The sequence below is a fragment of the Populus alba genome, chromosome 12 (genome assembly GCF_005239225.2).
Source record: "Populus alba chromosome 12, ASM523922v2, whole genome shotgun sequence".
In the NCBI taxonomy this organism is placed as follows: Eukaryota; Viridiplantae; Streptophyta; class Magnoliopsida; order Malpighiales; family Salicaceae; genus Populus; species Populus alba.
Window position 1 is genome coordinate 14,448,350 of NC_133295.1, and position 14,892 is coordinate 14,463,241.

The window sequence follows — 14,892 nt, forward strand, 5'->3', positions numbered from 1 at the left end:
TAGCATTGACAGAGTCAGATTCGATGATGAGGTGTTGATGGTGTAAATGACAATTAGATGCTGATAGATCAATGGCTTTCACAATAGCCCTTAACTCAGCAATATTAGAGTCTAAAATACCAACTGGAATAGAGAACATACCGAGCACATGGCCATGATGATTTCGCAGCACACCACCTATTCCAGAGGGGCCTGGCTTACCAAGAGAAGAGCCGTCCACATTCCATTTGAGCCTATTAATCATAGGAGGAGACCATATATTTTTAATCCTGAAAGAGTGAGCATTGGACCACCGAAGCAAGCCATCTGCCGATCTGATCAGATCTGAAAGGGAGTATGGAAAATCTGAATGGATAGCTTTTAGCCAAAGACATAGACGGGTGATAATAAGAAAAAAAATTGAGTCATAATCAGGTGTCTTCTGTTGGAAAATGAGATCATTTCGAAGCTATCCATAAAACTGGACCCGTGAATAATTACAAGCTGAAAAGGAAATTGTCCCTTTGCTATCCCCCCCAAGGAATGTTTAAAAAAACTAATACACGTTTAAATTTATATTATCTAATCCCATTCAACCCATCAAAATTAAATAATACAGATATTATAAATGAATCAAACAACATAAAAAAACTATATTACAAGCTAGTCCGGTAGTGGACCTAGATTTCTAAAACATTACAACTCAATCTTACATACCATATACTCCATTTGTTCTTATATTTGATAGTTTATGTGTTGTATATTATTTTTATTTTATTTGAAGATATTTTGGACCTAGATTTCTAAGACATTACACATTGTAATTTTAATAAAAACAGGTGGGCTGGTGACTCACAAGTTGACCTAGTAATTAACTTCAAGACTCGGGTATTTTTTGTCAGTTACTAGATGAAGCCAAACAACAATGAACAAGGCAGAAAAATGTGCAGAGCTGTACTGGAATTATGTAGACAATAAATGGTGGGTCAAGAACTCACAGGGTCACCATACTTTGCTTTCAGTTTCCATTCAAAATTTATGCTGGTAGATTAATTCCTCCCTCTAAACACGTATGTCTGCAAGAGGTCAGGAATCCACCACACCAATCCAACAGAGATCGCTTACCTACCAATATTAATCACTTTCTGTCACATAAATGAAGTAAAGTAAATGCATATTTGAATATAAATATAATCCTAATTAATTCAGCTTCAGCTTCTGGTCCTCACAGTCACAGTACTGCTATAATTCTTTCTTTTTTTTCTTGGTGAAGCACTAAACTAGCATGTGTTACTGCTTAGATATCATGACTCATGCATTCATTTGTGGTAGCAAATCTCAGTGTTCATCATTTGGTTATGTTGTCCAGTATTAATTTCACACCAGTGAAAATCTACCAACTTAAGCTTCGAAGAGGGTAGATATATGAAGTTTTCAAGAACTCATCAGCAACAATGAGTAATATTTTCCTATTATGGATACATCATGCTACGGCTGCAAGTGAAAATAAATCTCTATATGCTTGTGAATTTTGTTTTGGTTGGTGATGAGGTTCATTAGTCCTTGGATTAATTACACATAGGGTTTAACTCTTGTTTTCTGTCCATCTTTCTGTCAATTATCATTGGTATGGGCCAATTTAATTACAAGTTTTTTTTTTTTTAATTATGGGATTTGTGAATGATGTGATGATTATAAATTAAACATCTAAAATTCAAAATAACGGTATGTTAATCAAATTTAAACTTCTTTCCTTTTAATTTTCTCAACTAGGGTTCTTGGAGGGAAGAGAATAATAATTCAAATGAATTTGAGTTATCATAGCTTCTTCTTCTTTTCGTAAATGTTCGGTGAAATTAAAAACAAATTCATAATCGCAGCTCAACAAATCTTGAAATAATTAACTAAGAAACAAAATGGGAAAAATGTCTTGTAGGCACTAATCTAAAACCAAAAAAAATAATTAGTTGGAATTTTTTGTAAGAAGAGAAATCTCTTGTTTCATTAACTCTTTCTCACCACTAATTCAAAATAAAAGGACATATTGTAATCGATTTCCGTAGCGAGGACATGTATGATCATAACAAGCTGGTGAGTCGTAACACATCAAAGCAAGAACAGAAATAATTTGAAGGCATAATTCTGTGGTCCTACATATATAGCCCTTTGCATCGAGGGTCTGTAAGCTACACACTGATAAGACCTCACCTCGGTGAGGTAGCTTTTTTATTGAACAGTTCACAGTTCCTATATAGAGAGAGGCCCCTGATCAAGGACATGGACGCCAATCTGTCCAAGAACTAGCCTTCCAATCCACATGATGGGCAAATGTGTATCAATTTCGGTCCCCAGCAATTCGAAAGCACTTTTTTTAAAATATATATATATATATATATATATATATATATAATCGTATATATGAACATTTTGATCATATCATTTGTAATTTTTTTTTTCTTTTGGAATCTTTACGACTCAAGTTTTTCTCTAAAACTACTTAACTTTTAGTGAAGAATGTTTTGTACTTTGTTGGACCTAATTGTATTGGTTTACACACTAAAATGTGCAAAATGATTCCTGACTTTCTGGTTCAGAGTACTGCGTAACACATGACTATGTCGCAACATGATGAGCTGCAAATTTTTTTTTTTTTTTTTGCCAAAGTACAAGGATAATATATGCAACTAGCCTTGCAGAACTTTCGAAGGTTGTAATGAGTTGTGTTGTAACTCAATTTTGACCCACCTTTTTTATAAAAATCCAAAAATAGCAAAAAAAACAACAAAAATCCAAAAAAATATGTTTTTAATATATTTGCATCATTTTTAGCATTTTCAACGTCGTCTAAAAAAAAAAAAGAATTTAAATTTTCAAAGGTTTTTGGAACGCGTTCGACTTTTCACGCGTCATTTTTAAAATCATTGATTTTCCTCATCGAGTCGATGTTGATATTGCTCGTTTTCAAAAAAATACAAAAAAACAAGAAAAATCAAATTTTACAAAAAAAAAAAAAAGAAAAAAAAAAAAAAGTTAAGAGACCAATTTTGAGACCCAAATAATATTTTTGCAGGGAGTTTTGAATATTGGAAAGGGAGGCAACCTAAGAACTTTTTTTTCTCTTCACCCGAAAGCAGCTGCTCCCCCTGGCCCAATACCATTTAATCCCTCTCTTTTAGCTGAAAATTAGGGACTTAGCCCCCCACCCATGGTCTTCTTTTCCTTGTTTCCAGCCGACATGGAGGCCCCTCCTGATGAGGAGAGCCCCTATTTCTTCTCATCCCCAGCGATGTCAGAGAGGGAGGAGGATTGGTGAATTTTTTGAAGACCCGAGGGCAGTGGGCAGAGACCCACGGATGTCCCCCACCTTTTGATTTTTTTCTTCTTCCTTAAACCTGCCAAACAGCCGCCGCCTCTAGCCCCGAAGGAGCTGATTTTTTTTCTCTTCCGGCCAGCCAAGAACTTGGCGCCAGGAAACCAAACAGCCCCTCCCCCCAAACAGCCACTCATTTGTTTTTCTCTTCTTCAATCTCTCCCCAGCCGATCACCAAGACAACAGCCTCTCATCAAATTTTTTCCCTTTTTCTCACCGAACCTCACTGCCCGGACGATCCCCTGCCTCTGATTTTGTTTTTCTTCTTCCCCCCGGAGGATCTGCCCTCCAGCGGTCTACCTTCTTCCTCCAGCAGCGGCAGCTTCTGCTCACAGCCGACGGACCCAGCTCCTCTCCACCGACCAGGGAACGGGCAGGGCTGTTCCCATCGCCTCAGACCCACGGTTTCCTTCTCCGGCCAGCAGCAGCGGCTCCTTCCCCATCAACGGTGTCAGTTTTCCCCTTCGATCTCTTCCACAACAACCGGCCGGCAGCAGATCTCATCGCCTCCCATAGCAGCCCAGACACGGCGCCCACAGAAGCCAACCGACGATCAGCCACTCTCCTCCTCCACGACTGATCTGCCATCGGAGAAGAAGAAGAAACAAGAACAGACCGGACAAGAAGAAGCAAAATCCGAAGCAGATTTGAAGGAGAAGAGAAGCGGATCTAAAAAATTTAATTAAAATCAACTGCCATTTGCGTTTCTTGGATTTGCAGGTGGTGAGTTTTCTCAAGGGCAGCAGGAGATTGAAGAGGGGAAGAAGGCGATCCAGAACCCCCTGCTGTTGGATTTTTTGGCGGCGCGTGAGATCCACGCGCCGCCACTGTTGCTGCTCCCAGAAATCAAGCTGAACACTGTTCCGGCGGCAGAAGGCTATCCCTGTAATTTCAGTCGGTTTTGGGGTTAATTTTTTGTAATAGTAATTGTTTAATGTAATATTTGTGTAATTTTGAGTTTTTTTTATATAGTTTGTATTTTATGTAAATGTGGATGTAAGAAAAGAAAAGAAAAGAAAAAGAAAAGAGGAAGTGATAAATAATAATAATAAAAAAAAGAATGTTTGTGTGTGTTTGTATTTTTTTTATGCATGTTATTGAATAATAATAAAAAAGGAATTTAAATGTTTTTTTTGTTTTGGGCGGGCTGGAACATCAGCCCAGCCCATGCGGCTGGGCTGAGTCTAGCCTTGTTGCGTTTTGGGCCGGAACATCAGCCCAGCCCATGCGGCTAGGCTGAGTCCAGCCCTGCTACCAGAGGGCTGGAACACCAGCCTAGCCCATGCGGCTGGGCTGAGTCCAGCCCCTTTTCACTCTGGGCCGGAACATCAGCCCAGCCCATGCGGCTGGGCTGAGTCCAGTCCTGTTGCATTTTGGGTTGGAACATCAGCCCAGCCCATGCGGCTGGGCTGAGTCCAGCCTTGTGGCTGGACCAATACAAGCCCAGCCCACGAAGCTTGAAATTGAATGTGGTGTGTATTTTTGTTTATGAATTTTTTTTTATGATAAAATTGCAAGAATAAAGAAGAATTTAATATTCTGATTTAATCACGGATAAAGAATCATGAACTTACATGTAAGTTGTATTTTCTGAAATTCGATGAAAGAACAGAATTTTTAAAACTTCTTTAACACATCAAGTCCACAAAGCAGCTTACCTCAGGTAGGGTGTGTTAGGGGTGCTAATACCTTCCCTAACCACAACCAGTCCCTTACCCGCGATCTCTGACAAGACCAATACATCAGGTTTCCTAGTAGCCCTCAATGAATTACTAGGTGGCGACTCCAACGAACCAAATCAGCAAAACAGGATGAATAATCGCCAGCCGATGCCGCACGCCCAGGATTTTTTTTTTGGGGGCGACAAGTTGTAGATACTAAAATAAGTGGTAGGAATAATGTTTGATCCCAAATTCATGCTGTTCCACTCTCAAAGCACAATTAATTAATTTCTGGTCATTAAAATTGTTAAGGAAGCAATAGAGTTGACCCATCCAGGATTAGTCAATCCAAGAACTAGCCTTCCAATCCACATGATGGGCCAAACTTGTTAATTGCTATCAAATTGAGAATTATTTTAATGCGTTATAGTTTATTGATATTATCAACTTGTTAATAATGGTCTTTGATAATGATTTGCTCTCTCAATAGTTATTGAATTTGAACTTTATAAAAGAAAACTTAAAAACTATGTTAATACATTATAAATTTATAGACATATATTTACTATTGTTTTAAAACCCAAACTGAAATGGATAATTAACTTGAAACCCGGCTAATTATAGATCTAAACTAGTTCATGTTAAAAAAATAAAAATAAAAATAAAAAAGTATAATTAATTCAATTAAAAATTTAGATTAATTTGATGACCCGATTGACCTGGACCTGTTCTAGTAAAAATTTAGTTATTAATTAGTTGATTTTTTTTTTTATTTTTTTTTTGTCAAAACAAAGATATGGTTTTGTTCTTTTACATTTTACTACAAGTTTTCTCTAGATCTTCAACTCAAACAATAGTTGAAATTTGTCAAATATATAATAATAATAATAATAATAATAATAATAACAATAAGTGAGCAACTAGTCGGATAAGAGAGTTGTGTGCCACTTGCAATTTCGTTTAATCTCGAAAACTAACATCACTGAAATTGATAAGAATACTCGCAAATTAATTGGCGTGAACATATTTGGAGAGCTTTTTCACACCAAACAAGTGCAATTACAAGTATCGAAGTCTTGACTTTCCACACAAAAATCATTGAGACAGATCTTGGGATTGATTTATTAGAGACATTCAAGGGATTAGTTTATTTATTTTGCAATAAGTACAATCGGTTTCTTTTCTCTATTTTTCTGTAACATCATCCATTAATTATAAATATTAATCTTTTATAATTTATTTACAGTTTTTTTTGTGACTTTTATATATGATTATTGAATAGATCATTGTTATCAAACATGTTAATTTTCATTGTTGCTTATGATTTATTCATTTTTCATTAGATGAATAAATGCAAGGAAATATAATTAATTTTAAGTTGTATTTTGTTCAGGTTAAACGTTAAAGGTTAATTTTTAATGAAAAGAATGTTAAAAATACAGGGAAAAAAAAAGCCGTTAAAATATAAAATTTTAAGAATATTTAATAGAAGTGTTAAAATTATATATAAAATGAAAATGAATAAATAATTATTTTTAATAAAATAAATAATTAATAATAAGATAAAACGTCATAGTTTCAAACTGAAGGGTAATTTTGCGGATCCCCAGTCAACCACCTTCCATGGAGTATATTTAAAACATCAGGTGGGGGTGCTGTAATGGGAATCAAATTGTTAACAGAGCTGCCCAGAGATACCCAGAGAGAGAGAGAGAGAGAGAGAGAGAGAGAGAGGTGCGTGGCCATATCGTCATCTTCTTGCATGTGTTAACAAATCTCTATTCCCAATGAAACTGAGAGGGGGGGCAGAGAGTAGAGATGACCCTGTAAACTTCGGAGTGAGTGTGTTGAGATAAAAAGAGAGAAACAAGAAAGAAAATAAATATTATGAAACATTATTACCAAAAAAAGAAAAACAAAGAAAGAAAAAAACATTATGATATATAAATATATACACGCACAATCTTCAAAACCCATAAACACACCATTTTGTTGAGTATTTTGATAAGTTAGCATATTTAACAAAAAAAAAAATTTAATTAGTAGAATAGCACAAATAAAAAAATAATTAGGAATTTAACACGGTTCAAAGACTATTATCAAGTTCTAGGTAAATTTTAAAATGACTATTTATGTATATTAAATAATCTCTCTAATATTTTTTGTTTGGCCATCCACACTTTTTAATAAGAGAATTTATGCCCATAATTCTTCTTCATAGCATCATGAATTGTTTCGCACTTAACTTTCTTTTCACAATTATCAAAATTACCTCGGCAATTAAATTTGAGTCGATATGATAATAATGCTGCAGAACAAGAGGATTTTGACATGTGTGTAGCCTTTATAATTTAGAAATTTCCATGAATAAGATATTTGGCGATACCTCACATGCAAATACTATCTACAAACTGGTTTATGAACACACTACAATTGAACATAGAACTTTGTTAAACAATGAATTTTGTATTGTAAAGAATTCTTTATATGTCATCATTTTACTGTATTAACACATTCAAACTTACCTTTAAATATTTTCCTAACCTCCAATTCATCAACTAATATGCTCGAATGCTTACGACTATCAGCTCAATTATTGTATCTATATTGATCATCCACACTAACAACCTTAAATTCAGGAGCAAGAGGTGTCATGTATTGATTAGCAGGCTTAACTAAATCATCATCTCCATCTTCCTTATCAACCACAACTCTATCAATGTAACACTCATCTTCATCATCACTCGGTTCTAATTTTCCATAACAATATAGAATAGATATCATACCTAACTAAGGTTTCATATTAACAATTTCCAGCATCGACACTTGTCTATTAGCATTACCACCTAACTTAGATAGATCATCTGCTTGTGATACTTGTGTAGTTCTCTAAGAATTACTTGAAAACTGCGTCAACTCTATACTCTAATTTAAAACAAGTCGTAGATGTCATCTACAATTCACATGTCGCAAATGATATTTGTGAAAAATGAGTTGTAAATGTTATCCGCGACTCGTTAAAGTGTGCTAGTTTTCTAATTATTTTTTCAATTGTGTTACTTTACTAAAAACATTTATTGTGTAAAAAAAAAAAAAACTCTATTTTGTTGCCATTTTAATTCCTCAATCAAAATTCAAATAGAAATGGGTTGTCATACAATTCATCATGTTCGGTGCTAAGAGCAAAGTTATGTGCCTTGCATTTCACAATTGTTGAAAGTATGGTCCCTTTTATTATCAACAATGTTATTTTTTTCATTTGTTTTGGTGCGAAGAGCAAAGTTATATAACCCAACCAAAAGGTCAACATGTGACAAAGCTCGGACAAGGATCGAGATGATCAATTAAAGTTAACCCTTAATTTTTTAAAATAAATAGGTTAAAACAATATTATTTTATAAAAAATAAATTTAAAAAGTCATCAAATTCACCTAAATCATGGGTCAATTTAGATTCTTGATTAGATTACTCGGGTTTTTTCTTTCTTTAACTTGACTCTATTCAAGTCTCAGGTTGGTTGGGTCCTTGCCAATCTGGATTTTACAGCAGTAGCTCACAAGAAAGGGTTCGGGAGGAGTCTTTAGACTCACTTAGGCTCACCTGGTCTCTACCCTTCGGGTACGCCAAGCATGCTGCGAGACATGTCCTGGCCTGGGAGCCGGCCGTTCGCCTTTGATACTTCGATCGGTAGATTTTCTAAAAAGAAAAGGATTAGAAATACGACGTTACATAAAAAATGAAGGCCAAAAGAATACCTTCATAATATGTTTATATATATATATATATATATATAACCAATATTAAAAATATGATAAAAAAAAAACATCTGCTTGTTGAAAAAACAAAAGAAGAAGAAAATATTTTTATTACCAAAAAACTACAATTTTTATCATAGATGTCAAATATGCACAAAATTTGACTCAGAAAAAAAAATTATGAATCATTAAAACAACTTAAGTTAATATTTTTTTATATATAAAAAGAACATTGTCAAATTAACTCATCCGACAATCATTAACTAAATTTAAATTAAGTTTAGTGGAGTTAACCAAATCATAAATCAAATAATTAATTTGACATAATTAATGTTTTTTTCAGTTCAAATTAAAGCATGCCTCGATTTCAATCAAAACAAATCTTGTCCTGATTTAGATCCTGGTAAAGGGCTTCCTAAGCTAACCCGACGGGTTGAATAACTATGATTTATTTCTTAAGGATCAAGAAGTAGAAAAAGAAGCAGGACCATAGTAAGACAATGTATAAAGTCGAGGGATCACTAAATAAATACAATTAAAACAAAATCAAAAGTTGTTTTTAGACTTGATTTTTATATGCTTCATGGATCCGCTTTTTCCGCTTCTTTAAAGTTCAATCTGCCAACTATAAACATTTCAAGCTCCTATCTCTCTCTCTGTCTCTCTCTCTCGATCTCTGTAATCTAAAACTCCTACTCCTACTACTACTTCTTATCATCATCACCCTCATCTTCTTGTTTTTTAGACCAACCCATATCTTTGTTTCTTGTGTACATTCAAAGCAAAAGAGAAACTCTTACTAGACATGGGAAAGGAATGGTATTATTGGGGTGGTGGTAAAACCTTGAAGAAAGGTGGCGGTGGTAGTGGTGGTGGCCGTGAAGGTGGGAGAGAGGGAGAGAAAGATACTGCTAATTTATCTACTGGTTGTATGTGTGCTGTGTTTCAGTTATTTGCTTTAAATCAGTTTCAACAACAGTCTTCTAACGTTCTTCAGCCCAAGTCTTTACTTCCTCCGCAGGATCATCCAATCCCAAAAGGTACGTAGCTCTTTTACCATTTCTCTTTCTCTTTTCTTGTTTTTTGGAGAAACTTTGAGTAATGTAATTTTGTTTGACTTAGGTGCTGAAGCACCAAGGAATAGCTTGGAATTGGAAGAGGAGCCTCCATTGCTGTCGTCAAAAGACGGAAATCTCAATATCCCTGTAAGTTTTATTATGTTATCTAGCTAGCTAGCTAGCCACCTAGAATTTTGTTTTTCAAAAACTCTTTCCTTGGGAGCTTTATCACCCTTTTCTTTTCCTAAGATTTTTTATTCAGTAATGATTATAATAATGATGATATCGATTGTGATTTTCTTTTTGAAAAATCCAGATTGTTATTCAAATTAAAACAAAAGGAGTTCCAAATGATTCGTCTTCATCAGAGATCAGCTCTTCTCCAGGAACCAAGACACCAAATTTGGTAGCTAGACTTATGGGGCTTGATCTTCTACCTGATCATCTTACCAACTCGCCAAGCCATTCTTCTTCATCAACTCTTGGCACACCAAACCTTCCACCAAAATCCCATTTTCATTACCAACATTGCAGACCTCAACAACCACGTCCTCTCCATAGCAAAACAAGTAGCCCTCGAAGTTGTTTGGAACATGATTTTTCAGGCACTCGTTCTTTGCCTGAGACACCAAGAATATCGTCAGCTAGAAGATCAGATGTAGAGCACCGTTTGTCACTCCAAATCAACAAAGAAAATGTAAGTGAAGACTTGTTGCTCTCTCGTCTCTCATCTTTGAAAAGAATAGAGCTCAAAGTTGAAGAAGAGAACAGCAGTCCAGGCCACTATGCAAGGCAAATTGTGAAGCAAGTTAAAGAAAGTGTGAGCAGGAAAGTCGGCTTGGATATTACAAACACGGTAAGAAATAGAGAGCAAACAAGAAGAAGAGATCAAGAGCTTGAGCTTATTAGTCAATACAAGTCCAAGAAAATTCTCTCCAAAGCTCCAAGTAGCACAAAAATTGTTGATGTTACAGGTAATAGTCCAGGAAACCATTTTGTGACCACAACTTCTTGCTCTCCAAGACTCAAATTCTTGGAACCCAAAAACAAGCCAATCACAACTCTACCTTGCAAGGACCACAATAATAATTCTCATTCTCAAAAACCATCACTACTTCTGTCTCAAAAGACCAAACCTTCAACAAAGCCAGATTTGCCTCAGGTCCTCCTGCAGGATCAATGCCACCATCAACATCAGCAGAGACCTTCCAAGAATTGCAAGAAAGGGACTGAAGAAAAATTTGATCCACCACCATCAAGACTCATCAAGAAACCTCTAAAATCATCAGATATTATCAGAACCAACAAGGAAGATCCATTTGTACTTTCAAAATCAGTTACAAGAACCAATATTCCTGACAAGAAATGCAAGAAAACCCCATTATCAAATGAACTCAACATCTGTCTCCCAACTCTCCTTCCTGTCAAGAAAGACCCTACTCCTCCAGCGACAAAAATCCCTCAAAAACAGGTGCTACATGACTACTTTCCCGTTCCTTTTTCAAAATTTTAGTTATAATATACACATTTTGCTTTTTTTTCAAGGAAATAATTAGATTACTTTTCTTGCATGTGTTATGTTATAAACATAGGTATCAAATGTTGCTCAAGAATCGAAATGGAGCTCACAGTTATCTAGTTGTTCGAGCCAGTCGTACAAACAACAACAAGCGACGCGTAGGCTCGATTCCCGAGAAAATAACAATGAGGATAGGTGCAATAACGGTGTCGCCACCAATATTATCCCTACCGGAGATGGAGCATCAGGAGAAGAATATGAGTACATTACTAGAATACTAAAACGTACAGGTGTAGACAAAGATACCCCGGTGTCTTTTACCAGGTGGTTTTCTCCTTCTCATCCTCTAAACCCTTCAACTTTTTACTACCTCGAACATCTTACCACTCCTAGCTATGTTACCAGTACTTGTGAGAATAATCGCACCTTAAACCGTCGAAGCAATCGAAAATTGTTGTTCAATCTTGTTGATGAAATTTTGGTCGACATTTTGCGTCCAGACATCAACATGAAACCTTGGAGTAGTACTAGGCTAGGCATGTTCAGTCAGCAGGATCGAATTAGTCACATGAATGGGTCGCATTTGGTTCAAATGTTATGCACAAAGCTTAGGAGCTTCCCTTGCGCTGATTGCCTCGACCTCAAAGACATTGATGGGTTAATAGACAAAGATTTGGCCCAATTGAAGGATCAAAGTGAAATTGCATTCGGAGAAGAAGGTGAAAGGATTGTAATGGAAGTGGAGAAGGACATCATGGACACATTAATACATGAAACGGCTATGATTTTTTATGGTGAATAACGAAGTGGATCGATTAATTACCATAAGTTAGACAATATTAGACAATATTCGAGTAGAGTTATGGGGATGGATTCAAGTGATGGTAGAGAGACAAGAGAGCAGAAGGGTCACATGGGTTCTTCACGTGATGAGATGCTATATGTTAGGGGGGGTCCAAACTAAAGGTTGGGACTTGTAAAAAAGAGGTTTGTGGTCTACAAGTGGAGATTTAGACTCTTTTATCCGACAACAACACACTTGTTATCTCATTGGTTCTTAAAAGACAGCAACTATTGACAGAGGATTCCGTTCCTCTCTCCCTCCCTCCATCCATCTCTCTCTCTCTCTCTCTCTCTCTCTTTCTCTCTCTCCCCGGTAAGTAAATTGTATAGTATATCGATCACCTTTTCCTTTATTTGATGATGTTCTTTTTAATCTTAAAACAGATCGGGTTCTTAGTAGTGGTCCTGTAATGGTGTAATATACGGTTTTGTACCTTCACCTGTGATTTTTCAGATTGTCATTATCAGATGGATCATCATGGTGTCCATGATTATGATGTTTCACTCTTAGTCTATCGTTACTTGCCTTTTATCCTCCTTTTGTTTTTGCTATCTTTTTTCAGATAAGTCCACTGAAATTGAAAACCAGCCATACTTTTTTGTTTGACTGAGTTCCCATGGGTATAATTTATACCCTCAACCCCAAAAACAAACGTTGCCGACATGGAAGAAACTCCGTATCATATAATTTATTGCCAACTTAATTAAAAGAGCAATTATATAAAGTTGATCTTACAGGTTACTAATTAACAAGGAAGAATCTGCCCTTATGTTGTTGTCGTATATATAATTAATTGCTGTGTGTGATCTCCATTTTGATATAGAAGAAAATTATTCTACCGCAACATCATCCGGATTAATAATATATAACTGACTAGTTTAATGAATTCGAGTACCCATGTAGTGATGCGTATTAAAAAGTTAACGTAAAGATTATTATGTATTAATAAATTTATTTAACAACTTAAATTTTTTAATTAAAATAATTATTTGATAAGATATATATTAAAACTTTAATAATTTTAATTCAAATCTCAACACTTTTATTTTATCTATAGAAATTTCAAATCTAGAGAATTTTGATTTGAGATGATATATTAATATAAAATTCATAAATAAAATTTTATCCAACAACTTAAATTTTTAAAAATAAGATAATTGTGTGGTTAAAAATATAAAATATATAAACCTAATAATTTTTTTAATCAAACTACGTTTGTAAATGTATTGTCAGGTATATACTTGATTGATGATTGTTGTTGTTATAACCTATTATAGTTGATTTTTACAGATGGGATTCTAGCTACAGGAGTTACCTTAAGCAAAGAAAGCACTTGTGAACAAGAAATTTTGAAGCCAGGTCAAGAAAAGAAACGAAATCGATCGAAAACTTTAAACACAAGTACTTTTTTCACTTTTCAGGATAGATTTGGATCGGATTTCTTCATGGAAATTTGAGCTTGTAAAAGTGCAGAAAAGTGAAAAATGCCATTGATTGAAAAGATGGTTTTGCGTGGACCCGAGACATACACATGTACACTTCAACTTTATAGCCTCCTCAAAGCTGTGGCTGTGAGACCAAACTGTAATGCAGACAACGTGGGTAAGCCAAAAGATCATGTATTATATATATATATTAAGAAACCCTTTAACAGATTCTCAAAAATAGGGGAGGAAACACTTTAGTAGAAAAGCACAAAGTAAATTCAATACTTTGAAGTGTATCATGTTGTAAGTATTATTGAATTAACTTAATTGATATCAATTTCTGTTAGAATTTTGAGTTATAACCTTTTCTTTAATTATATATAAAACAAACCCTACCCACTTCCCATAAATATTACCACCTAGTTTTTCAAGTTAAATCATGCATAATCAGAATGGAAGAACACTTAATGCATTGTCATGCTTGCCATATATGTAATCCGTTTGTTTTTCGAATCATATATTTTTTTTCTATAAAAACTAATTTTCTAAAAATTAAGTTATTTTCTGTTGTTTGGATATATCAAAAAAATACTTATAATATCTAATATTTTCTATTAATCTTTTTTTGAATGAGGTTACTAAATAAGTTTTTTTTTTTAAATAACAATGTTTGTCATAAATGTGGTATTGATAATTATGATCGTAGCGTTAACGATTATTATAGTTAATGTAGTGTTAGGATATTAGTATTATCAATAATAATGATGGATGGTCATAAGATGATAATTGTTATAATAATGATGATGTGAAAATAGAGATGAAATGATAATTATTTTAATAATAAGTTAGTCATGGTGACAACAATGACAATAATAATACTAATAATGGCGGTTGTTATTGTTATAATAGTTGTTGTATTAGATTGTTAGGATGAGATTATGGTAAAATGGTTGTGATGGAGAGTTATAGTATAATGATATGATAAATCAATGGTTATATTAATGATAAAATGATGATCATAGTGGTGTTTGATGAAAATTACAAGTTAATAGTACTAGAGAATTAAAAAACCTCTTTCATGACTTTAAAATATTCTCCTTCAAAACTGACATTATTCAAGAGTTGTAAAAAAAATCAATTTAATTAAATGATCAAAAATTAAAAAAAAAAGATTAAAATTGACATAAAAAAAAAAATATATATATATATATATATATATATATATATTGATTGACGAGTGAAATTAAAAAGAATAATAACTTTTACGAAAGAATCAAGA

The 14,892-nt window shown here is 34.3% G+C and overlaps 1 protein-coding gene across 1 annotated transcript; it reads left to right on the forward strand.

Annotated features, from left to right (window-relative positions):
• Positions 1–9,424: 9,424 nt before the first annotated feature.
• On the forward strand, positions 9,425–12,624 carry LOC118060668 (uncharacterized). The gene is made up of 4 exons (XM_035073929.2): positions 9,425–9,805; positions 9,888–9,970; positions 10,140–11,294; positions 11,416–12,624. Exons 1-4 carry the CDS (start codon positions 9,571–9,573, stop codon positions 12,142–12,144), a joined length of 2,202 nt encoding a protein of 733 aa, XP_034929820.2. The 5' UTR covers positions 9,425–9,570; the 3' UTR covers positions 12,145–12,624.
• The last annotated feature ends 2,268 nt before the right edge of the window (positions 12,625–14,892 follow it).

Bases quoted from the DNA above. Each gene is read 5' to 3' on its own strand.
- LOC118060668 (XM_035073929.2), top strand. From the start codon at position 9,571: ATGGGAAAGGAATGGTATTATTGGGGTGGTGGTAAAACCTTGAAGAAA. The intron at 9,806-9,887 runs GTACGTAGCTCT...TGTTTGACTTAG, and splicing joins GGATCATCCAATCCCAAAAG to GTGCTGAAGCACCAAGGAAT. The intron at 9,971-10,139 runs GTAAGTTTTATT...TGAAAAATCCAG, and splicing joins ACGGAAATCTCAATATCCCT to ATTGTTATTCAAATTAAAAC.